The sequence below is a fragment of the Fringilla coelebs genome (genome assembly GCF_963513975.1).
Source record: "Fringilla coelebs genome assembly, chromosome: 7".
In the NCBI taxonomy this organism is placed as follows: Eukaryota; Metazoa; Chordata; class Aves; order Passeriformes; family Fringillidae; genus Fringilla; species Fringilla coelebs.
In genome coordinates, this window is record NC_140035.1 from 33,679,845 (window position 1) to 33,698,398 (window position 18,554).

Below are 18,554 nucleotides of genomic sequence, written 5' to 3' on the forward strand. Positions count from 1 at the left end.
GATCTTCTCCCATAGAAATTATCTAGGTTTAGAGTTTATCCCCTGGCCAAAAGATGACTGACCTAATGACCAGCTGAGTAAAAATAAACAGGATGTGTCAGAAGAAATATTTCCTTAGCAATTCAAAGTATTAATGCTAGTGTAAAGCACAATGTACAATCACCTAGAACACAGCACTTTTAATGCACAATTTTTGTCCCTGAAGTGAGATATTTATGTGTAACAGATGCTGCTAGGACAGCAGAAAGAATGAGGAGCCTATATGATATATAGGATATTTATTTCACGGATTCAGATGAAGAAATAATCTGCCTGATGCAGTACTCCTTTCCCTACTTCAAGTCCCTTTCTGAGGGAATAATTTTGGATAATTTTTTAATTCCATGATCTTAGAGGTCCTTTTCAACCTTAATGATTCTGTGATTCTAATGAAAAATTTGCATGGGCCACAGGGAATTGGATGAGGAGTGCTAGCTGGCTGCTGCTTCAAAGCAGCCTCTGAAATACACCTTCCTTCTTCTCCCTTTCCTGAAGGGAGGATCAAAATCCATTTGAGGGTCTCTAGTAGCTCTTTTTGGTAGCAGGTGAATACAGCCCAAGCATAAATTGCATTCATTGAGGTCAAACCCTGAAAACCCCCAGTGCTGCGATACAGAAACTGGATAAAAACAAGCTGGATGAAAAGAATGCCTCGTTCATGTACTGCAGCACCATCTGCTGACCTCTCCCAAGGCTCTGTTTCTGTTCTTGGTTGCATCAGAATGAACTCACCCTGTTACATGTGTCCTACTAAGACTTGTGATAGTCTGAGAAGATCAGAGAGCAGAAGGAGCTCTCTGAAGGTCCCCACAGATTCTGAGCAGCACCAGGAGCCCAGGCAGTCAGAGAGCAGCCTTGTTGTCCTGCAGTGTCATGCTGCCTCCCAAAAACACTGCTCTGGGGCCTGGCACCTGCTGAATAAGCCTTGAAGAAAACACTGGCAAATGTCTTCTTGCTACTGTGGAGGAGCAGCCACCAAATCTAGAGAAATTGTCTTCAGTGCTCTGCAGCGAGCTGCTGGTCAAAGAAGCCATGGATTCTCTGACACCACTGAGCTCCCACAGCAACAGGAATCCCTCTGCTTCTGCCTCCTGCAGTGCCCCTCAGACACCATCTGCATTCATTGGCCTCCATCAGTCTGTACTTTAATTATGTCTGTTGATATTCAAATATGCTCCATTGAAGCAACTATTACAAATAGAGATGGGAGCTTAGATAAGTCCCTGCCTTTTGCCCAGGCCTCTGGCAGCAGACAATAGCTTTATTGGGGTGGCCAGCACCCCAAACCCACTCTCACTCTCAAGTTCTTTAATAATGGCTGACTTTGTCCATTATAGAATAATTATTTATTTAATAGACACAAAATTTACAGACATACGATCTCAAACAGACATTTTGCTGCACAGGAATAAAACAAAAAGAACTACTAGTGGAGAACACACAGTGCACAAAGAAACAGTACAGCTAAGATCCAAAGTACTTACCACCTAGCTGGTGATGGGCTACACACAGAATCTTTCCTCTCAATTTCCAGGGAAAGTGTCTGGTCCAAGGTCCATTTGACCAGACCAGTCCAAGGTCACATCTGACCTTGCAGGAGAAGATCCCCTGTACATTTCAGGGAGTGTGTAGGAGACTTCTGTCTCTGTAGAAATTTGTGTAGCTTTTATAGATGGTAAGGCTGTCTCTCAGTCAGGAATCTGTAGCTTATTTCCTCCCACCTGGTTTTACACTCAGTTGTTTATTTGGCACCAGGGATAATTCACTGCTTGACCTTTGTCTGGCCTGAGTCACCTCAATTCTTCATGGAGAGGGGAAGGATGTCCAGAGCTGTGCACCAAGTAGTGGAAAGGCCAGATAAACTCTTCTGTGGTAGGAGGAGTGTCCTGCCTCAGCTACCATCATGCTGTTTTGCATGGTCCTTTGTCATGGAGACAGAGTGGGATCATTGCATGGAGCCCAAACTGAAATAAAAACTGGTTTTACCCATGAAAATATCCAGGTGACTTCTGCTGGAGCTCTGTCTCCTGTTCCAGAGCTTCTACTAAAGGCAGAGTTTCTATTAAATCAGCCTTGAATAATCAACACAGAAATCACTTGGAAGTGGAACCTTTGAAAGCCAAGTTCAATTAGTCCCTTTACTTCACGAGATGTTCTTATTTTAAACAAATCATGACTGAGAAGATCAAAGGCATGCTCTATTTCAAAAAGCATGTTTTCCAGAAGAATTTACAACCTTCAGCTGTAATGCTGTGTGGCTCCAAAAGGTGGAATCACATGTGCTTGGATTCATGAAGCACAATGCAGTTTTCTCTAGGCATGGTAGATTGGTGATCCTATTTGGGGGCTTTCTTTTGGTGTGGGTTTTTACAACTGCAGTTTTTCTTTGCCAAATAAACACATTATTGAGAAACACAGGTGATCAGCTGTTTTCTTCCTGCAGCTGCCATGTTCCTGCTGTGTGCTGTGAAAGTGCCAGAGGCTGTTTCTGACATGCTGATGTCCGAATTTCATCACCCAGAAACAGTGCAAAGACTGAATGCCATTCTTAAATTTCACACACTCTGGAGGTTCAGATATCAAGTGTGGCCAAGGATGGAAGAGGGAGCACAGCAGATCTTCAAGGTAGTTAAGACACATGAAGCTTAATGATGCTATTTACAGCTTGCCTTGTGGGATAGATGTGTGATGACAGACTGTCATGAAATTTCCTGAAACTCTGTTTAGGGAAAAAAAATGAATGTAAGTCTCACTAGTGGGGGAGGTGGTATGGAGAAGCCCTGTATAAAATAGAGAGAATAAAATGGGGACTCAGGTCAGGAAATATGAGAGAAGATGAGTGTCATACATGGTGCTATAAGTCCAGTGAGATACAGATGTGGGAAAATTGGCATTTTGTTAATTTATGTCTTGGGTACTTGTGCTCATGTTCAATTAACAACACTGACAATAATAGTTTGCTGTAACAAAATGTCTTTCATGGTTTTGTTTAGATTCCTCCTCCAAGTATAAACTTCACTCTGCCTTCTCCTGTGCTGGGGATGCCATCTGTGCCAATGTTTGACCCTCCCTGGGTCCCTCAGTGCAGTGGGAGTGTGCAGGACCCTATAAATGAAGATCAGTCGGTAAGCAGACATCCTGAGAGTAAGCACTGATTCCTCTCTGTAGAGGTGTGTGGTAAATTAAGCCGAAAGATGTGGATTAACCTCTGAGATTGTCTTTCCCATCTGGGAAAAAAATCTAGTATAGTCAGTGTAGGACACAGAATTTTCTATGTGGGCATCAAGCTTTTCTGTTTGTTCACTGAGGTACTGAACTGCACCTCATATCCCTGTGAGAGACACTGACTTAGATCTTAGGAGCATACAGCTGCTCTCTCTCTCCAAGGAAAGATTTTTTCACTGCCTGAGAGACAATTTAGTCTGCACTGGTTCATATGGTGTCTCCTGGGAGGAGTTTGCACCAAAGCTTATTGTAGGTTCATTTCCAATAATTCTCCTGGTGAATCTCTGTTCAGCTGGCACTAGTCTGATTTATATGTAGAAACTGAGGTGCTGAACATCACTGAGGTGAAACCTTTGTCAGAAAATCTGTGTTCACCTTAATAACAGCTTCAGGCTGTGTTTCTTCTCTCTTGCTCCCCACAGAAGTCGTTCTCTGCCCGAGCTGTGTCCCGTTCCCATCAGCGAGCAGAGCACATCCTGAAGAACCTGCAGCAGGAGGAAGAGAAGAAGCGCCTGGGCAGGGAAGCCAGTCTCATCACTGCCATCCCCATCACTCAGGAGGCCTGCTACGAGCCATCCTGCACACCAAGCTCTGAGCAGGAGGAAGAAGGTGTGCTCTGGCACCAGGAGCTGCATTCCAGCAAGCTGAGAGCATTTCCCACAAATGCACAGCACTGCAATGTCCAGGAAAATTGATTTTTAGTGTTAGGAAGGTCCCAACCACGTCCATTTGTTGACGAGTCCAAGTCATTGAGAAAAAGTGTATTTGAAAATTAGTACCAAAAAAGGGACAGAATCTCAGATATATTGAGTTCTTACTGGGTGATAAAGACACTGATCCCATCTGCCCCAACTTCAGTGGAACTTGCCAGCCTTTAATGTCTCAAAGCTCCCAGTTTATTGCAGGATTTAACACAAGAGAATATGCAACACTAGGAATGAAATCCATCTTTCCTAACTTTAACTCTTTAATAATAAAGGGTGGGAGGAATTGCTCTCTGGCTGTATCTATCTTAAGAAACAGAGCTTAGGATATACTGAATTGCCCCTGGGGTTTTCTACTTTTGTGGTGAATATTGGAGGAGCCCAGATGACCAGATCAAGCTCAGTACCAAACTTTGAGACAGCCTAAGTGGCATGACACGAGTCACAGTAAGCTTAGTCTGTGGGTGAGGAGTTTTACTGGCCCAGGCTAACAGAGCACAAAGACTTCTTTAAAGCCATTCCAAGGTATGTGCCATTGGGTGAGTAGAGAGTATCCAAGCATACACTGGAAAATCTGTGAGCAGAAATCCTAGTTCTTAAGAAAAACTAAGTACCAGCAACAATGATGGCTAACAGGGAGTGGATGAAAAGGTTTTTCCAGGGGCTTTTCCAGGGTTTTTCCTGTGTTCTTCCAGAGGTTTTCCAGGATTTTTCCAGAGTTTTTTCCTGGGGTTTATAGGGGTTCTTCCAGAGGTTTTCCTGGGGTTTCTCCAGGGATTTCCCCATTTTTTCCAGTGTTTTCCAGGGGGTTTTCAGCTTTTTTCCAAGGGTTTTCCAGGATTTTTCCAGCAGTTATTCCAGGGTTTTTTCCAGGGTTTTCCCAGGTTTTTTTGATGGGCTTTTTTCTCCAGGGGTTTTCCTGTGTTTTTCCCAGAGGCTTTTCCAGGATTTTTCCAGATGTTTTCCAGGATTTTTCCAGAGTTTTTTCTGGGTTTTACTGGGCTTTTCCCAGGGCTTTTTTCCAGGGATTTTTCAGGGTTTTCTCTGTTAAAATGTGACGCACCAGAGCACTGAACACTCTTAGGGACCAATGTTCTGCTGTTTCCCAAAGCATGAACAAATAACCTATCTGAGTGATAGCTTTTAAATTGTGTCTCCTGACACAGTTAGCTGACTTGACTCTTCAGCATTCTGACTGGGTTGCAATTGCTGTCCTTCAGAAACTCCCCTGAATCCTGCTGGCTGGACCTGGATTGACGTTTCCTATTCTCTTTGTCAGTAGAAGAAGTTGCCAACCTGGCCTCCCGCCGCCTCTCTGTGAGCCCATCCTGCACCTCCAGCACCTCCCATAGGAATTATTCTTTCCGCCGTGGCTCGGTGTGGTCCGTGCGCTCAGCTGTCAGTGCAGAAGGTGGGTGACTTCACTTTGCAGCGTTCCCTCCTAGGATTTCATTCACTGGAAGACTTTCCTGTTGACCCATAAAGCTCTGGTGTTCCCTTTTGCTAAATATGTTCCCAAGCTTGAGCTACTTTATAATAAATTATTGCCCTTCGTTATTTTATTTACCTCTGCTGCTTCTTGCCTCTCGTGTTCTGCTTGGAGAGTAGTGCTACAGGGAGCACTCCAGCTGCAAATAAAGAGATTTTAGCAAAAGGAACTGGGTTGCCTTGAAGAAAAGAAATGTAAATTTAAAAATTACATATTTACAGTGAAAATTCTCGATTAAGAAAGTGGCTGGAGGCTCCATTTCTCCCTGGTGGTAGCAGCAAACCTGTCATGCTTGCAGAGTGAACAGTGTTCTGATCTTTGTTCTGCGTGTAGAGCCATAACAGAAATGTTTGTCTAACCTGCCTGGATAGTAGCACAGTGTATTCCCTAACTCCTCTTCCTCTCACTGCTCCAGATGAAGAACACACTACAGAGCACACTCCAAACCACCACGTGCCCCAGCCGCCCCAGGCTGTGTTTCCAGCATGCATCTGTGCCGCAGTGCTCCCCATCGTCCATCTGATGGAGGATGGAGAAGTCCGGGAGGATGGAGTAGCTGGTATTGACCTCGATTAAACTTCAAGGCATTGCTGCTCAAGGATGGCAGAACCACTTTCAAAACAGTTTGAATGTAGATTTGCAATAGAAATGTACCTTTGTAGGGTTTTTCCTTTTTATTTTATACATAATTTATGTTTGGCATTGAGGGGCTTTTGCCCTTTCGGGACCCTAAAAATGCCCCTAATTCAAAAGAAATATTGAGAAGCTGAAAAAAAAAATCTACTGGGGGGATACAAGGATGGCAAGAGGCCCAAAAGAAATATTGAGAAGCTGAAAAAAATCTAGTGGGGGGATGGTGAGAGGCCTAACACAAGTGTTCTTTGAGGAGGAATTGTAGGAGCTGGGCTTGATCATTTGATTCAAAGGAAACAAAGAGTTAGAAGAGCACTGACTTAGAGTTTACAATGTGGGAAGCTCAGTTTAGAAGTTATGAAGGAAATTAATCACCAGGAGCATAATTTCTGTTGATTCTCCATGCACAGGGGTTATCAAGCCCTGGCTAGTCATAGCTATGGTTACCATACCTAGTGTAGGTGACAGCCCTGCTCCAAGCAGGGCTTGGACTGAAGACCTCTGGAGATCTATTCCCACTCATATTTTTGTGTTCCTCTGACAAGCAGAAAGCCACCTATACACAGCCTGAACATTTTGGTCATGGTCTATGATGTCTTTGTAAATTAATAGTACATTTATTTGTATTTGTTTTATTGAAAGGGGTAATACATGGTGGGCTGTTCTGCTTCCTTCATCTCTCACTCATCGTGTCAGCTAGTTGTGGATTTAACTTCCTCTTACATTTTGTGTTCAGTTTTAGCTGTATGTAGCCAGCCCTCTAAGCAATGTATGTGTGATTTTGTGATCAGGAGCTGAGTACTGAAAACAAATTAATGAACAATTCTATGTTGTTTTTGACCTTCAGAGAATTGCAATTAATTGCACTTCAGGGAGTTGATCATCAACACAATTCCCTGCTGGCTATCTAGTACTCCTCACCAACACCAGATCAAATCATTCTATGAATCACCATAAAATTGAACTTATGTGCACAAACAAAACAAACTACATGAATTTATATCTCTCAGTTGCTGGATTTTGTCCATCTGGAGTTATAAATCCAGTCAGTTTTTTCTTTATCATTCCTTAACAGTCGTGAAGTGCTTCATGTCATATCACCAGAAGTTAGGAAAGGTTCAAATATTAAACCTGTGATTATTATTACTGTGGTCACTGCACTGGTTACCAGGAATTCCAGTGCATCAAATGGTGTCTTGGGTGTTCAGTATAAAATGTGACAGAGGAAGGAAGAGGACTAGGAAGGTTTTTTTAAGTATAGCAGTTCATGGCTTTTCCAAGAGATGGTTCTGACCTGGTCTCCTTTCTCTCTCACAGTCAGTGCTGTTGCTCAGCAGGTCCTGTGGAACTGCTTGATTGAGGACCCCTCTACAGTTCTGCGCCACTTCCTGGAGAAGCTCACCATCAGCAACCGACAGGTACCCTCTGCCCCTGCCCAGCAGTGGCACAGCTCCTCAGAGCAGGGGGGCACAGCTGCCAGCAGAGGCACTTCAGGGACATCACTGGAGAAAGAACATTTGCTATTGTAATGCAGCATGCCATCATTTGGCTTCAGTCCTTGTCCCCTGATGTAAACAGGACACGGCTGATTCATCACCGCCAAGCAAAGCTCCCAGCCAAGCTCTGAGCAGCTGTTTAGTGAACATGGCATAGGCAGCGTTGCCTTCACTCATGCCACTCTATTCAGGGTCTCTGAAAGATGGGGTGGCATTGTGTCTCTGTGGCTCATTAGACTGCTTCCAAGATTTGTGGAAGAAAGGCATGCTGGTTCTGACCGTGTAGAAGGCAGGGAGGCTCTCCATATCACTTTCTCAGCTGCATATTTGGTGTAGGATATCAATAGTATCACTGGCCTCAGCTTTCAAGCCACTACCTAAGAACTGACTCTAAAATTAATATTAAACCTGAGAAGTGTCAGGAAAGGTTGTCCTTTTGTTCCTTGAGCAAGCAGGTGTTGGTGGACTTACTGTTCCTGAGACTTCTCAGCCACTGCCCACAAAGCTTTCATTTAAAGTCAGAAGGTCATGTCTGTTCCACACAATTGTTTGGGTTGGAAGCAACTTTCAATATCACCTACTTCCAGCCCCCCACCATTGGCAGGGATACCTTTTACTGCACCAGGCTGCTCAAACCCCCTCTGAATCTCCCCTGAAACACTTCCAGGGATGGGGCATCCACACCATCTCTGGTCAGAGAGGTTTGTTCAATACCTTTGAGAAGAAAGTTGTCATCTTTCCAGCCTCAGAGGCCTCTGAGCCTTTTCAAGCTGTTGTTTCACCATGTTTTCATGCAAGCACAAGTACATAACACAGAGAACAGGTGTATTTCCCTACAGGTGTATCACTGATAGGGATTGTCCTGTGCATATCCACACCTACAACACTGGCTCAAACCTGCTGTGGGGTTGGAGGATAAGGGCCATAGAAGACATTTGTGATACTATCTGTCTCTCTCAGCTGACAAGGAATGAGATTCTGTCCCTTCTATAATCCCTTCACACCATGAGGAATATTTTAGCCCACATTTAAGGCAGGCAGTCTCCAAAAGAAGGGAAGATAGATTCTGCCCACTCTTCCCACCCCACAGCCACAGCTGTTGAGGCGAGATGAACCAGAATTCAGAGGTTATCTGGGATAATCACAGGGACAGCAGTGCACAATCAGGAGTGTTACAGTCAGCACAAATTGCAACAGGAGGTACTGGCCTCTCTGAGGTAAAATGGGAGACACTGGTCTGGGTGCAGGGCCCTGGGCCTTATTTTGCAATATGTGAGAGCAGTAACAGCTGTATAGTTTTACTTCATGTGCTGAGAGACTAAGCTGGAAAAGGGACTGTGGAAAAATGGGGAGAAACAAAGCAAGAAAGGACAAAAGGGAGAAATCTGTTCTTCTTTTTGGTGGGAAGAAAAAACTTTTGCTTTTCTTCCAGGATGAGCTGATGTATATGCTGAGGAAGCTTTTGTTGAACATTGGAGACTTTCCTGCCCAGACATCTCATATCCTCTTTAACTACTTGGTGAGTAGCTTGTGGGCCCACTGTGCAGCCCAGAATCTCTCCTCTGCCTTCATGTGTGCAATAAACACACTTGATTTTTCTAATATAGCTCATACTTGCTCCTGGTTGTGGGTGCAAGCCACCAGGTTTCCACGAGCCTTTCTGGCCTTCTGGGAGAGAAAAAGGAACATTTCATTGAACCCCTAAGCAGCCTGTCATGGATTTCTGAACTGAACCTCAGCCAATGAGTTGAAGACAATTAGAAGGGTCCCAGCACCAGAAACCTTTAATTATTTTACTTAATTTGGGTACAGAAAGTGCTTTGCTGATAGACAGTCAGCTTGGAGCAGATCTAGCAACTTCTTTCAAGACTGTGGACAAATGTAGTTGGGAGGTGAAGCAGGTAAGATGTATGCTTCTCCAGGGAGCCTTCTGTAGTTTGTGAGTTGTCTACATGGCAGCACTTCAGGGCATAAAGAATAGGAAATCTCTAACTGCAGACATTCTCCCTTCTCCTCATCTGCAGTGGTGCTTAAGGCATGAGTACTTTTTGCCCCCAGTCCGCATGATCTCTAGAAAAAGGAAGAATATTACAGGCAGATTGTTCTTTAATAGGTATAAAAATTTCAGGATGAAAGTTTAATGAGTTTATCCCTCTGAATGAAGAAAGGTAGAGCAATACTGTTAATCTGTGTTTATACAATGCTCTGCACATTTTAAAAAGCATGTACAACCTGATATTCCTCTTACTTCTTACCTGCAGGTGGGATTGATCATGTATTTTGTACGGACTCCATGTGAATGGGGCATGGATGCCATTTCTGCCACTCTCACCTTCCTTTGGGAAGTGGTGGGTTATGTTGAAGGACTGTTCTTCAAGGATCTCAAACAGACCATGAAGAAGGAACAGTGTGAAGTGAAGCTGCTGGTGACTGCCTCAATGCCAGGTATAAGAAATAAGTCTTTAAATTTCCTTCACTTCAAAGTTTATGGCCCAGTTTACCAAAAGTAGGATACATCAGAATTGGATCGGAAAAAAACCTGTTACAAATGGCTGCATATTTTAAGGCAATTTTCCTTTAGTTGAGTATTCAGTCAGTAAACTCTACTGCTGATTCCTTGAGATTCAGAAAACCATTTTAAGAGCTCTAAAAGAAGCAGACAGAAAGTGAATTAGAACAGGATTTCAGCCTAGAGCTTTGTGCCAGTTGGGCTGTGAAAGGCTGGAGGAGCATCATTGTAAAACTCTGCCATTCAGACTCTGGGCATCATGAGTCACACAAGAGATATCTTGCTGATAAACAGGTTTGACCTTTTGTGTCTGTTTCTTCCTCAGAGCTGACAGCTGCTGCTAAAGTCAGCTCATCCTTTAAGAACAACTCAATTTCTCATTAAACTGTGGAAGTGGGAGAATGTGTTAATACTGGTTAATGGTTCCAGACAGGACTCACTTAGTCTGCCTGTCCAGGAATGAATTTCAAGTACCACTCTTCCTCCCTGGGCAGTCTCTTGAAACTGAGTTAATTAAAGAGGCCAGGGAGAATGCAACAACTTTTCTTCCTCCAGGCACAAAAACCCTTGTTGTGCACGGACAGAATGAGTGTGACATCCCAACGCAGTTACCAGTCCACGAGGACACACAGTTTGAGGCTCTCCTGAAGGTAGGAGTGAGTGTTTGAGCTGGACAAACTGCTGACATTTACCTGCCATACCTGGATGCCAGCAATCCATTCTTCCTGATCATCCTGTCTCAGTGTCAGGGAGGGAAATTCTCTCACAGGGATGTCTGTCTCCCTGTGAGGGGAGCTTGGTTGCAATAAACAGGATCCCATGTTTAAGGGTAATAGAAATGCTCTGAACTCACAGAAATCCCAAATCTCACAAATGCAACTACATTTGGAGACACTGCAGCTTGTTGGGTATTTGCTGTATATTTTTGATAAATACACAAATCATTTAAATGTTTGGTTTTATCAACGCTAGAAGGAGATACTGATCAAGAGCAGAGTGAAAATGATGGCTCAGTAACCACAACAATATTTTGGTATCCAGGAGCTATGCGGTCAGTTTCTCCTTCTGCCAAAAATTTCCTGGGTGGTTTTAATTGAGCCATATAGGAAACAGATTTGTAAAAGCCTTCAGTTTGTCTGACTATGTTAATTTTACTGGGAATCACATCTCAGTGTTTTGAAGTGCCAGAACTCCAGTGTCTCTGCATACCACCTATCACTAGATCTTGATAAATATCCAGGCCCATATGACTCATCCAGTCAGACAAATATGTATGATATTAAGATATCAAGATAATTATTACCAGTCTTCGGGATTGTGAAGTCAGCATACCTGGATTATCACAAACATACTCAGGTACTTCATAATTAACAAAAGAAATAATTAATTAAAGCCACAACAGTGTGCCAGTCTGATTGAGGCATGCATGTTCATGCCTTTATAGATTATTAGATGGATATTCTTCTTTTGGATGTTGTGGTATTTGTACAAAACAACTAAAAAGTAACAGGATGTTTTGATTTCTTTCTTTTCAGGAGTGTTTGGAGTTTTTTAACATACCTGAAACTCAGTCTTCTCATTATTTTTTAATGGATAAGCGTTGGAATCTCATTCATTACAACAAGGTAAGCCAAAGATCAAGTCCATGTGACTTTTCATCTTGTTTCTTTTTAAACATCAGGGTTATCTAAAGGAGAACAAACAGCCTATAAATACAGTTCTGTCTGTGGGCATCACATCTTTAGCTGTGTGTGGTAAAAGGTTGGAAATTGAGAGAAGAGGGAAGAGGCAGAAGTTTTTTTAGAACAGATAAAATTTCTCTTCTGTTTGTGGTCTTTCATGATGCCTGACACTGTGTGAAAGCCCCTGCCCTTCAGAAAGGGCTGAAGGGCCCTTTTTTCCATTCTGTTGGGTGATGCCATAGTGATTGCATTTGTTTAAAATACACTTTTTCCTGGCAGACCTACGTCCGTGATATTTATCCTTTCCGGAGGTCGGTTTCTCCCCAGCTCAACCTGGTGCAGATGCATCCAGAAAAGGGTCAAGAGCTCATTCAGAAACAGGTAACTCACTGTCACCAAATACCTCTAACTAGAAACAAACCCTGAAAATATATTTTTTTTTCCCTTTTAAATGCTTTCCCTCATGCTGCATGCAGATATGCAGATCAAGAGCTTTGCTACAGAAGTAGCAACCAGGGTGAAATCTGCCTTGGGGCCATATATTCTGTACATTATTGCAGGAAGATTAGAGTGGGATGTGAATTCCCCCCTCCCCAACTTTGTCCAGCCAGTTTCCTTTTAGGTGGATCATTTTGCAGAGAATTTAAAGAAGGATGCAGGAATGTGCCTAAGCATTATGCATTTAGTATTAACAGTTGTGGTTTTGTAGGCAAAAAACAGCTATTGTAGTTGTGTTCTTACTGAGAATAGGAAAATACCATCATGAGTAGTTATAAAAGGCAGCTATAAAGCTGCTTAAGAGCTACTAGAAGCTAAAATAATGGAAAATAAAGTCAATGCCATCTTATATGTGTATGGCACAGAATAGAACAATATTTTATGTCCTGCATCTGTCAGTAGAAAGTCAATAAAAATCTGAAATTATTTGGGATCAACTTGGTTGCTTCTCTAACAGAAATTACTCTGGTTCTAGGTGGTGTCCCACAAATAAATGAGTTTAATACACTCTACATGATCCAAAAATATTTAAATGGGCTTCACATTTTTGTCAGGGCATTATTTTGCTTTGCACATTTTTACATTTAGAGCACCCAGAGCCCAAAATATTTCTAAGGTCAAAACTTGTATCACACATTTGCTAGCCTCTCTCTAGTCATGCAAGATGTTGCTGGAAAACATCCAGCTTCAGCAAAGAAAGCAACACTGTAGTAACCACCACCATGCAGCAAAAAAAGTACTTTTTTTACTTGGAGAAGTACTTGCTTTGTTTTATTGACTGCTTTTCTTTTGCAATTATATGTATACTTTCTATGGCCAGATATCTTCGGTAGATAGCAATTCCAGCTTCTGGTTGACTCTAGTCTGGGGCCTTGAAGAGGGGAAATACAAACATGTGGATTTCAGCTTGGGGTTGGTTTCTCTGACCACCTTGGGGCCTACATTAATCTACAGAAAAACCCATGGCAAAGTTGAAAATTGTTCCCCAAGCACTTAGGGTCCTCCAGAAGACTGAAAGTGTTGTTAGAACCATTTTAACAAACACAATCCACCTTTGAGACCTGGGCAGGAGAACAGTGGCACACAAATTCTAGAGAGAGGGTGCAGCACCAGCCCTGTCAATTTCACCGTGATCCTCTGAGCCATGAGTGCAGCATCCCTTGGATCAGAGCTGTTGGAACCCAAGAAATTCCTCTAGCTGCCCTGGAGGACTCAAAACCCTAACAGAGAGCTCAAAAACCTTAGCACAGAGTCAAAAACAACTGTGCCTTCGATTTTAACCCACAGAAACAATTACCAACTTTGTACAAAGAGTTACAAACCACGAGAGTTTGAATAAAATAATAGTGAATTTATCCCAAAGCAGAAAAGTAGAATTTTGGAATTTTAGAATGAAGATTTAAGAAGCAAAATAGAAGAATTTAGGCGTGTCTATCCTTCCTCCTACTTCTTCTTAGCCTCCATCTTCTACTGTGATAGTAGCACTTCAGGATTAATTTAGAGACTGTCTAACATAAGTAATAAGTATTAAAAAATTATTTAAAAAAATACACATAGTTTTTAGTATAAAAAGATAACACCACCCTGAGGGTGGTCTGTACCTCAACCTGACCTGCCAGACAAACCTCGGCGGGTTAGAGAAAAAATGTTAGAGATAAAAAATATAAACAACCTTGAGAATGAGAGCCAAAGAATCCCGTCTTCTTCTTCAGTCTTGAGGCTGGGGAAAAAAAGGCTTTCTAAAACCTCAGAGTCATCTCAACACCAGAAATCTCATCAAGAGCAAGGCTTAGAAATGGACCTGCTGAAGTCATGGACATTTCAAAAGTTTCTGGACTAGGCTGACGTAGGTCTTGGTCTCTTTTTCTTCCCTGCCAGGTGTTCACCCGCAAGCTGGAGGAGGTGGGGCGGGTGCTGTTCCTGATCTCACTGACCCAGAAGATCCCTCCAGCCCACAAGCAGTCCCACGTGTCCATGCTCCAGGAGGACCTGCTCCGCCTGCCCTCCTTCCCCCGCAGCGCCATCGACGCCGAGTTCTCGCTCTTCAGTGACCCCCAAGGTATGGTGCCCTGGCAGCTCTCCTGGAGGGCTGGACAAGGCACACAGGGGTTCACTTCATGCCTCAGGGTTTAGCTTTTATGGTTTTCAGATTCTGTGCTGCTTTAGTGTGGGGTCTGGGCTTTGTATGAGGGGATGGTGAGCTCTCTTCACAGAGCAGGGAGACAAAACAATTCCTTCTCAAGGACAACTGATCCAAATCTCAGCCCCAAGAGCACAAACAACATGGGCTGAAGAGAGAAAAACAAGAAGGATGGGGCTGCATGGGCTGGAGCTGTAATTGGACAATTAGCTCCAATATGCTAACAGACCAAAACTTATAAAAATATTAGATCTTGTGACAAAGCCCTCTTTTGTTCCATCTTGGAGCCATCCAGGCAGAGCCACAACTGTGGCTCAGGTACTGCCAGGGTGTGGCCTTTGAAGGCTCTTCCATAAATATCCTCTTTATTCCTCTTAACTCCGTCTAGACTCTGTTCCAGCCCCTTAAAAGGTGTCACAGTGAGTGCTTCATTTGCCTTAGAACCACACAGGCTTGCAGCTTTTCCGGAAGCTGATGAATCTCTTCCTAGGGAAACTGATACAGAGCTGCTGGTTTGCAAGCACAGCAGCAGAAAGGGCTTCACTGTTAGAATTCTCCAGGCAAGACTACTTGCTTTGGACCCAAATGAGAATAAGTTTTAATTGAGTATTAAAGTTATGCATGAGACTACCAAAAAAGGATTGCTCAAAGTCCTTTGCCATCTGCTTTGAGGAAACAGTCAACATCCAAGGAAGAATGAGCAAATTCTGCAGCAGGGATAAAGAAACAGTCCACACGGAAACTTTGCTCTGGATGTAATGCAGGGTTTCCAGCCTGATGTTAAATAGGTTAAATAGGCCATTGTTGCTCAGTGCTAAGCATTGGCAGTTCTGTACCAGCCCCAAAGGTACTTGATTTCAGAAGCATTATTGTAACCCTTCATCAGTTTCCTGTAATGTGTGGGACACCTGGGACATAAAACCTGAACATAAATCTGCACAGCCTCTGTGTGGGGCAGATGATGCATGTCCAAGCTCAGATCTTCCACTTTTAATGGAAGAGTGTCCAACCAGCAGATTAATAAACTATGTGATATTTACCATTCTTCGTCTTCATATTGATGCTTTCAGTCGAGGCTTGCTTAAGCCCCGTGGGCACTTAAAGAAACAAAGGATGGGTGAAGTAATTTTTAAAAAGCAGAAGGATGGTTGTGGGATGGTTGTGGTCATTGCTGTGGGATGGTTCTTTGCAGTGAGGTGAGGCTGGCTGTGGTGGACAGAGCTGACTGCTGTTGATTGCTCTTCTCTCCTGCAGCCGGCAAAGAGCTCTTTGGTCTAGATACCCTGCAGAAAAGCTTGTGGATTAAGCTGCTGGAAGAGATGTTCCTTGGCATGCCCAGCGAGTTCCCATGGGGGGATGAGATCATGCTGTTCCTGAACGTATTCAACGGTGCCCTGATCCTGCACCCCGAGGACAGTGCCCTGCTCAGGCAGTACGCTGCCACCGTCATCAACACGGCCGTGCACTTCAACCACCTCTTCTCCCTCAGCGGGTACCAGTGGGTGCTGCCCAGCATGCTGCAGGTGAGCCATGCCCAGGAGCAATCCCAGGGAATGCTGCTGTGTCCTGCTGACAGGGAGCAGCTGCAGGTCAGACCTTGGCAGGAAATTCTACCCGTGAGAAGAACTTCCCGTGAGTTCTTCCCTCCAAGCGTGCTGAGGTCCTGGCACAGGTTGCCCAGAGAAGCGGTGGCTGTCCCATCCCTCTGAGTGTTCAAGGTCAGCTTGAACAGGGCTTGGAGCAACCTGGGATAATGGAAAGTGTCCCCTGCCCATGGCACAGAGTGGAGCTGGATGGGCTTTAAAGTCCCTTACAACCACCCTGGGATTCCACGATGGAATTGCCAACAGGGAAACGTCGATCTGCTGAGTCCTCATGAGAGCTTTTAGATTCCCCAAGAAGGCAACAGTGGGATGGCCCAAATTAGCTTTCTATTTCCTACTTGAGTAAATTACTAAATTTTCTGTTCTCCATTGTGTTAAGTAAATAAAGTCTGTTTTCCTTTCTCTGCACTTCCACACAGAAATGTGAAATTTCTGCATAATTTTTGCACCTTGTCATCTCTCCATGGTTTTGCTTCAGGGATGGCTGAAGTTTGGGAAATAGTTGAAATATCTGGATTTGCTAATTGAAACTTAATTATATTCCCTTTTTCAGTATGAAAATAACTCAGAACATTTATGAAAAACTGCAGGTTGTCTTTTCTTGTGAATGATGACAAATATTGGAAGTGTCAGAGGTGGAGTTTCTCTTCACTTCGAGATGAACAAGTGGCCTCTTCCTGTTGATTCTTGAAAAAAAAACAGCTACTGAAAATAAAATATAAAAAATAGTTCTTTTAAGCATAAAAAGGATTATTTCTGTAGGGCTCAAAGGCAGTATCTAAGTAGAGATTTAATACTATAATGCAAATACAGAAAAAAAGAATCCCAATACATGTTCATTTTCACATAGTTAACAGAGAGCAATAATTAGACCCAGTGATTACTTTAGCTATCTAAACAAGCTCTGTGGTAGCTGGAACATCTGATATCCTGCCTTACATGATTAAATAAGTATGAATTGGATCCAGTTAAGCAGTGCATGGGTCTATTAATGAGAAGCAAGACATTTTGAAATAAAATAGCCTAAAAACATAATTTGAGGTTCTCAACAGTAACCATTCAGTCCTGCAAAGGATTCTCCCTTCATTATCACTTCATATTGAGAGAACTTAGTTTGTAATTCTTTCCTATCCTCACCCTCAATTATTGTCAACTACTGAATTATTAAAATACCACTTCTGGGAGGTAAAAAAAGCAATTCCAAAGAAAAGAGGCTCTCAGGCAAAGATATGGGAATAGGAATAACAGTTCTTTATTAGGGAAGAAAATAAAAATGAAATAAAAATGCAGTAATACAAAACAACACTGCCAGAGTCAGAACAGGAGCTGACCCCCCAGTCTCATTCCATGGTGGCTCAGCCCTCCTGCAGTGCCAACTGTGGTTCTGCTGGAGCAGGATCCTGGACAAGGGGGGAGTTTTCCTCTGATGGTCCAGTGCTGGTGGACATGGGCCTGGATTCTCTGGGAATCCAGTGGAGAAGGATTCCTCTGGGAATGCAGTGGGCAAAGGCTGCTGTGGTTTTCCACATGTCAGATTGTATCCAGGTAGGAATGCTTGGCTCCTCCCCTGGGCAGAGCATCTCCCCATGGGATGATGGAATTTTATCAGCCATGTAGGGAAACTCACTGGCCATGAACAGCAGAGATCTCCTGGAGAGAGGATGGGTTGTGGAAGAGATAAAGAAAACTGCCCAGAGAACAGAAGAGAACTGCCCCACCTCTGACAGGTGGGAATGGAATACACAGTGCCAGGCACATCTTGTAACCCAAAACACCACAAAATGCATTGCCAGGGAGGGGTCCAGTCTCCATCCTTAACAGTGTGTTAGACAAACCTATCAGGAATGCCAGTGCTGAAGTTGGTCCAGGCTGGGCTCAGGAGGTGAAGAGCTGGAGCAGAGCCTCCATGTCCTTTTCCCTGTGCCCAGGTGTACTCTGACTACGAGAGCAACCCGCAGCTGCGCCAGGCCATCGAGTTTGCGTGCCGCCAGTTCTACGTCCTGCACCGCAAGCCCTTCATCCTGCAGCTCTTTGCCAGTGTGGCCCCTCTCCTGGAGTTCCCTGTGAGTCAGAGCCATCCTCCTGTCTGGGGGGAGGCCTGTGAGTGCAGCAACCCCCCATCAGAGGTCACAGGCAGAGAGCACTGGGTGCTGCACAGAACCAGGTCCAGATTTATTTCTCCACGCTTCTGTGAGTCACTTGATGGAGCAGGGTGCTGAGATGGCAGCCTGCTGGTGTCCAGGCCAGTAAATGTGATCTCACTTTAAATTTCTGTGTATAAATATTTTATAAAAGGACTTACATGGCTATTTAAAGAGTTATAATGGCTTATAACTCTTTAAATGCAAATCCCTTCTTAGAATCCAGCAATAGGAATTAAAGGCTTAATACCAAGTTTTAGCACATGTGAAGTCTAAGACTAGATTAGTCATGTTTTGAAATATTCATTAATGATGTTCTAACATTTTAGACCTGTTAATGGGATCCTAATTTGAAGTCAGCACACCTATCTTTGTCCTCCACATGGCAGTAAAG

The 18,554-nt window shown here is 43.5% G+C and overlaps 1 protein-coding gene across 1 annotated transcript in view; it reads left to right on the forward strand.

Annotated features, from left to right (window-relative positions):
- UNC80 (unc-80 homolog, NALCN channel complex subunit) overlaps positions 1-18,554 on the forward strand; it is a gene marked incomplete at both ends in the record, with an annotated part of 122,590 nt that overhangs the window by 68,492 nt on the left and 35,544 nt on the right. The window contains 14 exons of the mRNA XM_084209398.1: positions 2,483-2,664; positions 3,033-3,164; positions 3,687-3,873; positions 5,248-5,379; positions 5,873-6,016; positions 7,408-7,508; positions 9,019-9,105; positions 9,848-10,031; positions 10,651-10,745; positions 11,631-11,720; positions 12,057-12,158; positions 14,154-14,334; positions 15,670-15,938; positions 17,948-18,082. Coding sequence (XP_084065524.1) covers positions 2,483-2,664; positions 3,033-3,164; positions 3,687-3,873; positions 5,248-5,379; positions 5,873-6,016; positions 7,408-7,508; positions 9,019-9,105; positions 9,848-10,031; positions 10,651-10,745; positions 11,631-11,720; positions 12,057-12,158; positions 14,154-14,334; positions 15,670-15,938; positions 17,948-18,082 — 2,021 coding nt within the window. The remainder of the gene's footprint in view (positions 1-2,482; positions 2,665-3,032; positions 3,165-3,686; positions 3,874-5,247; positions 5,380-5,872; positions 6,017-7,407; positions 7,509-9,018; positions 9,106-9,847; positions 10,032-10,650; positions 10,746-11,630; positions 11,721-12,056; positions 12,159-14,153; positions 14,335-15,669; positions 15,939-17,947; positions 18,083-18,554) is intronic.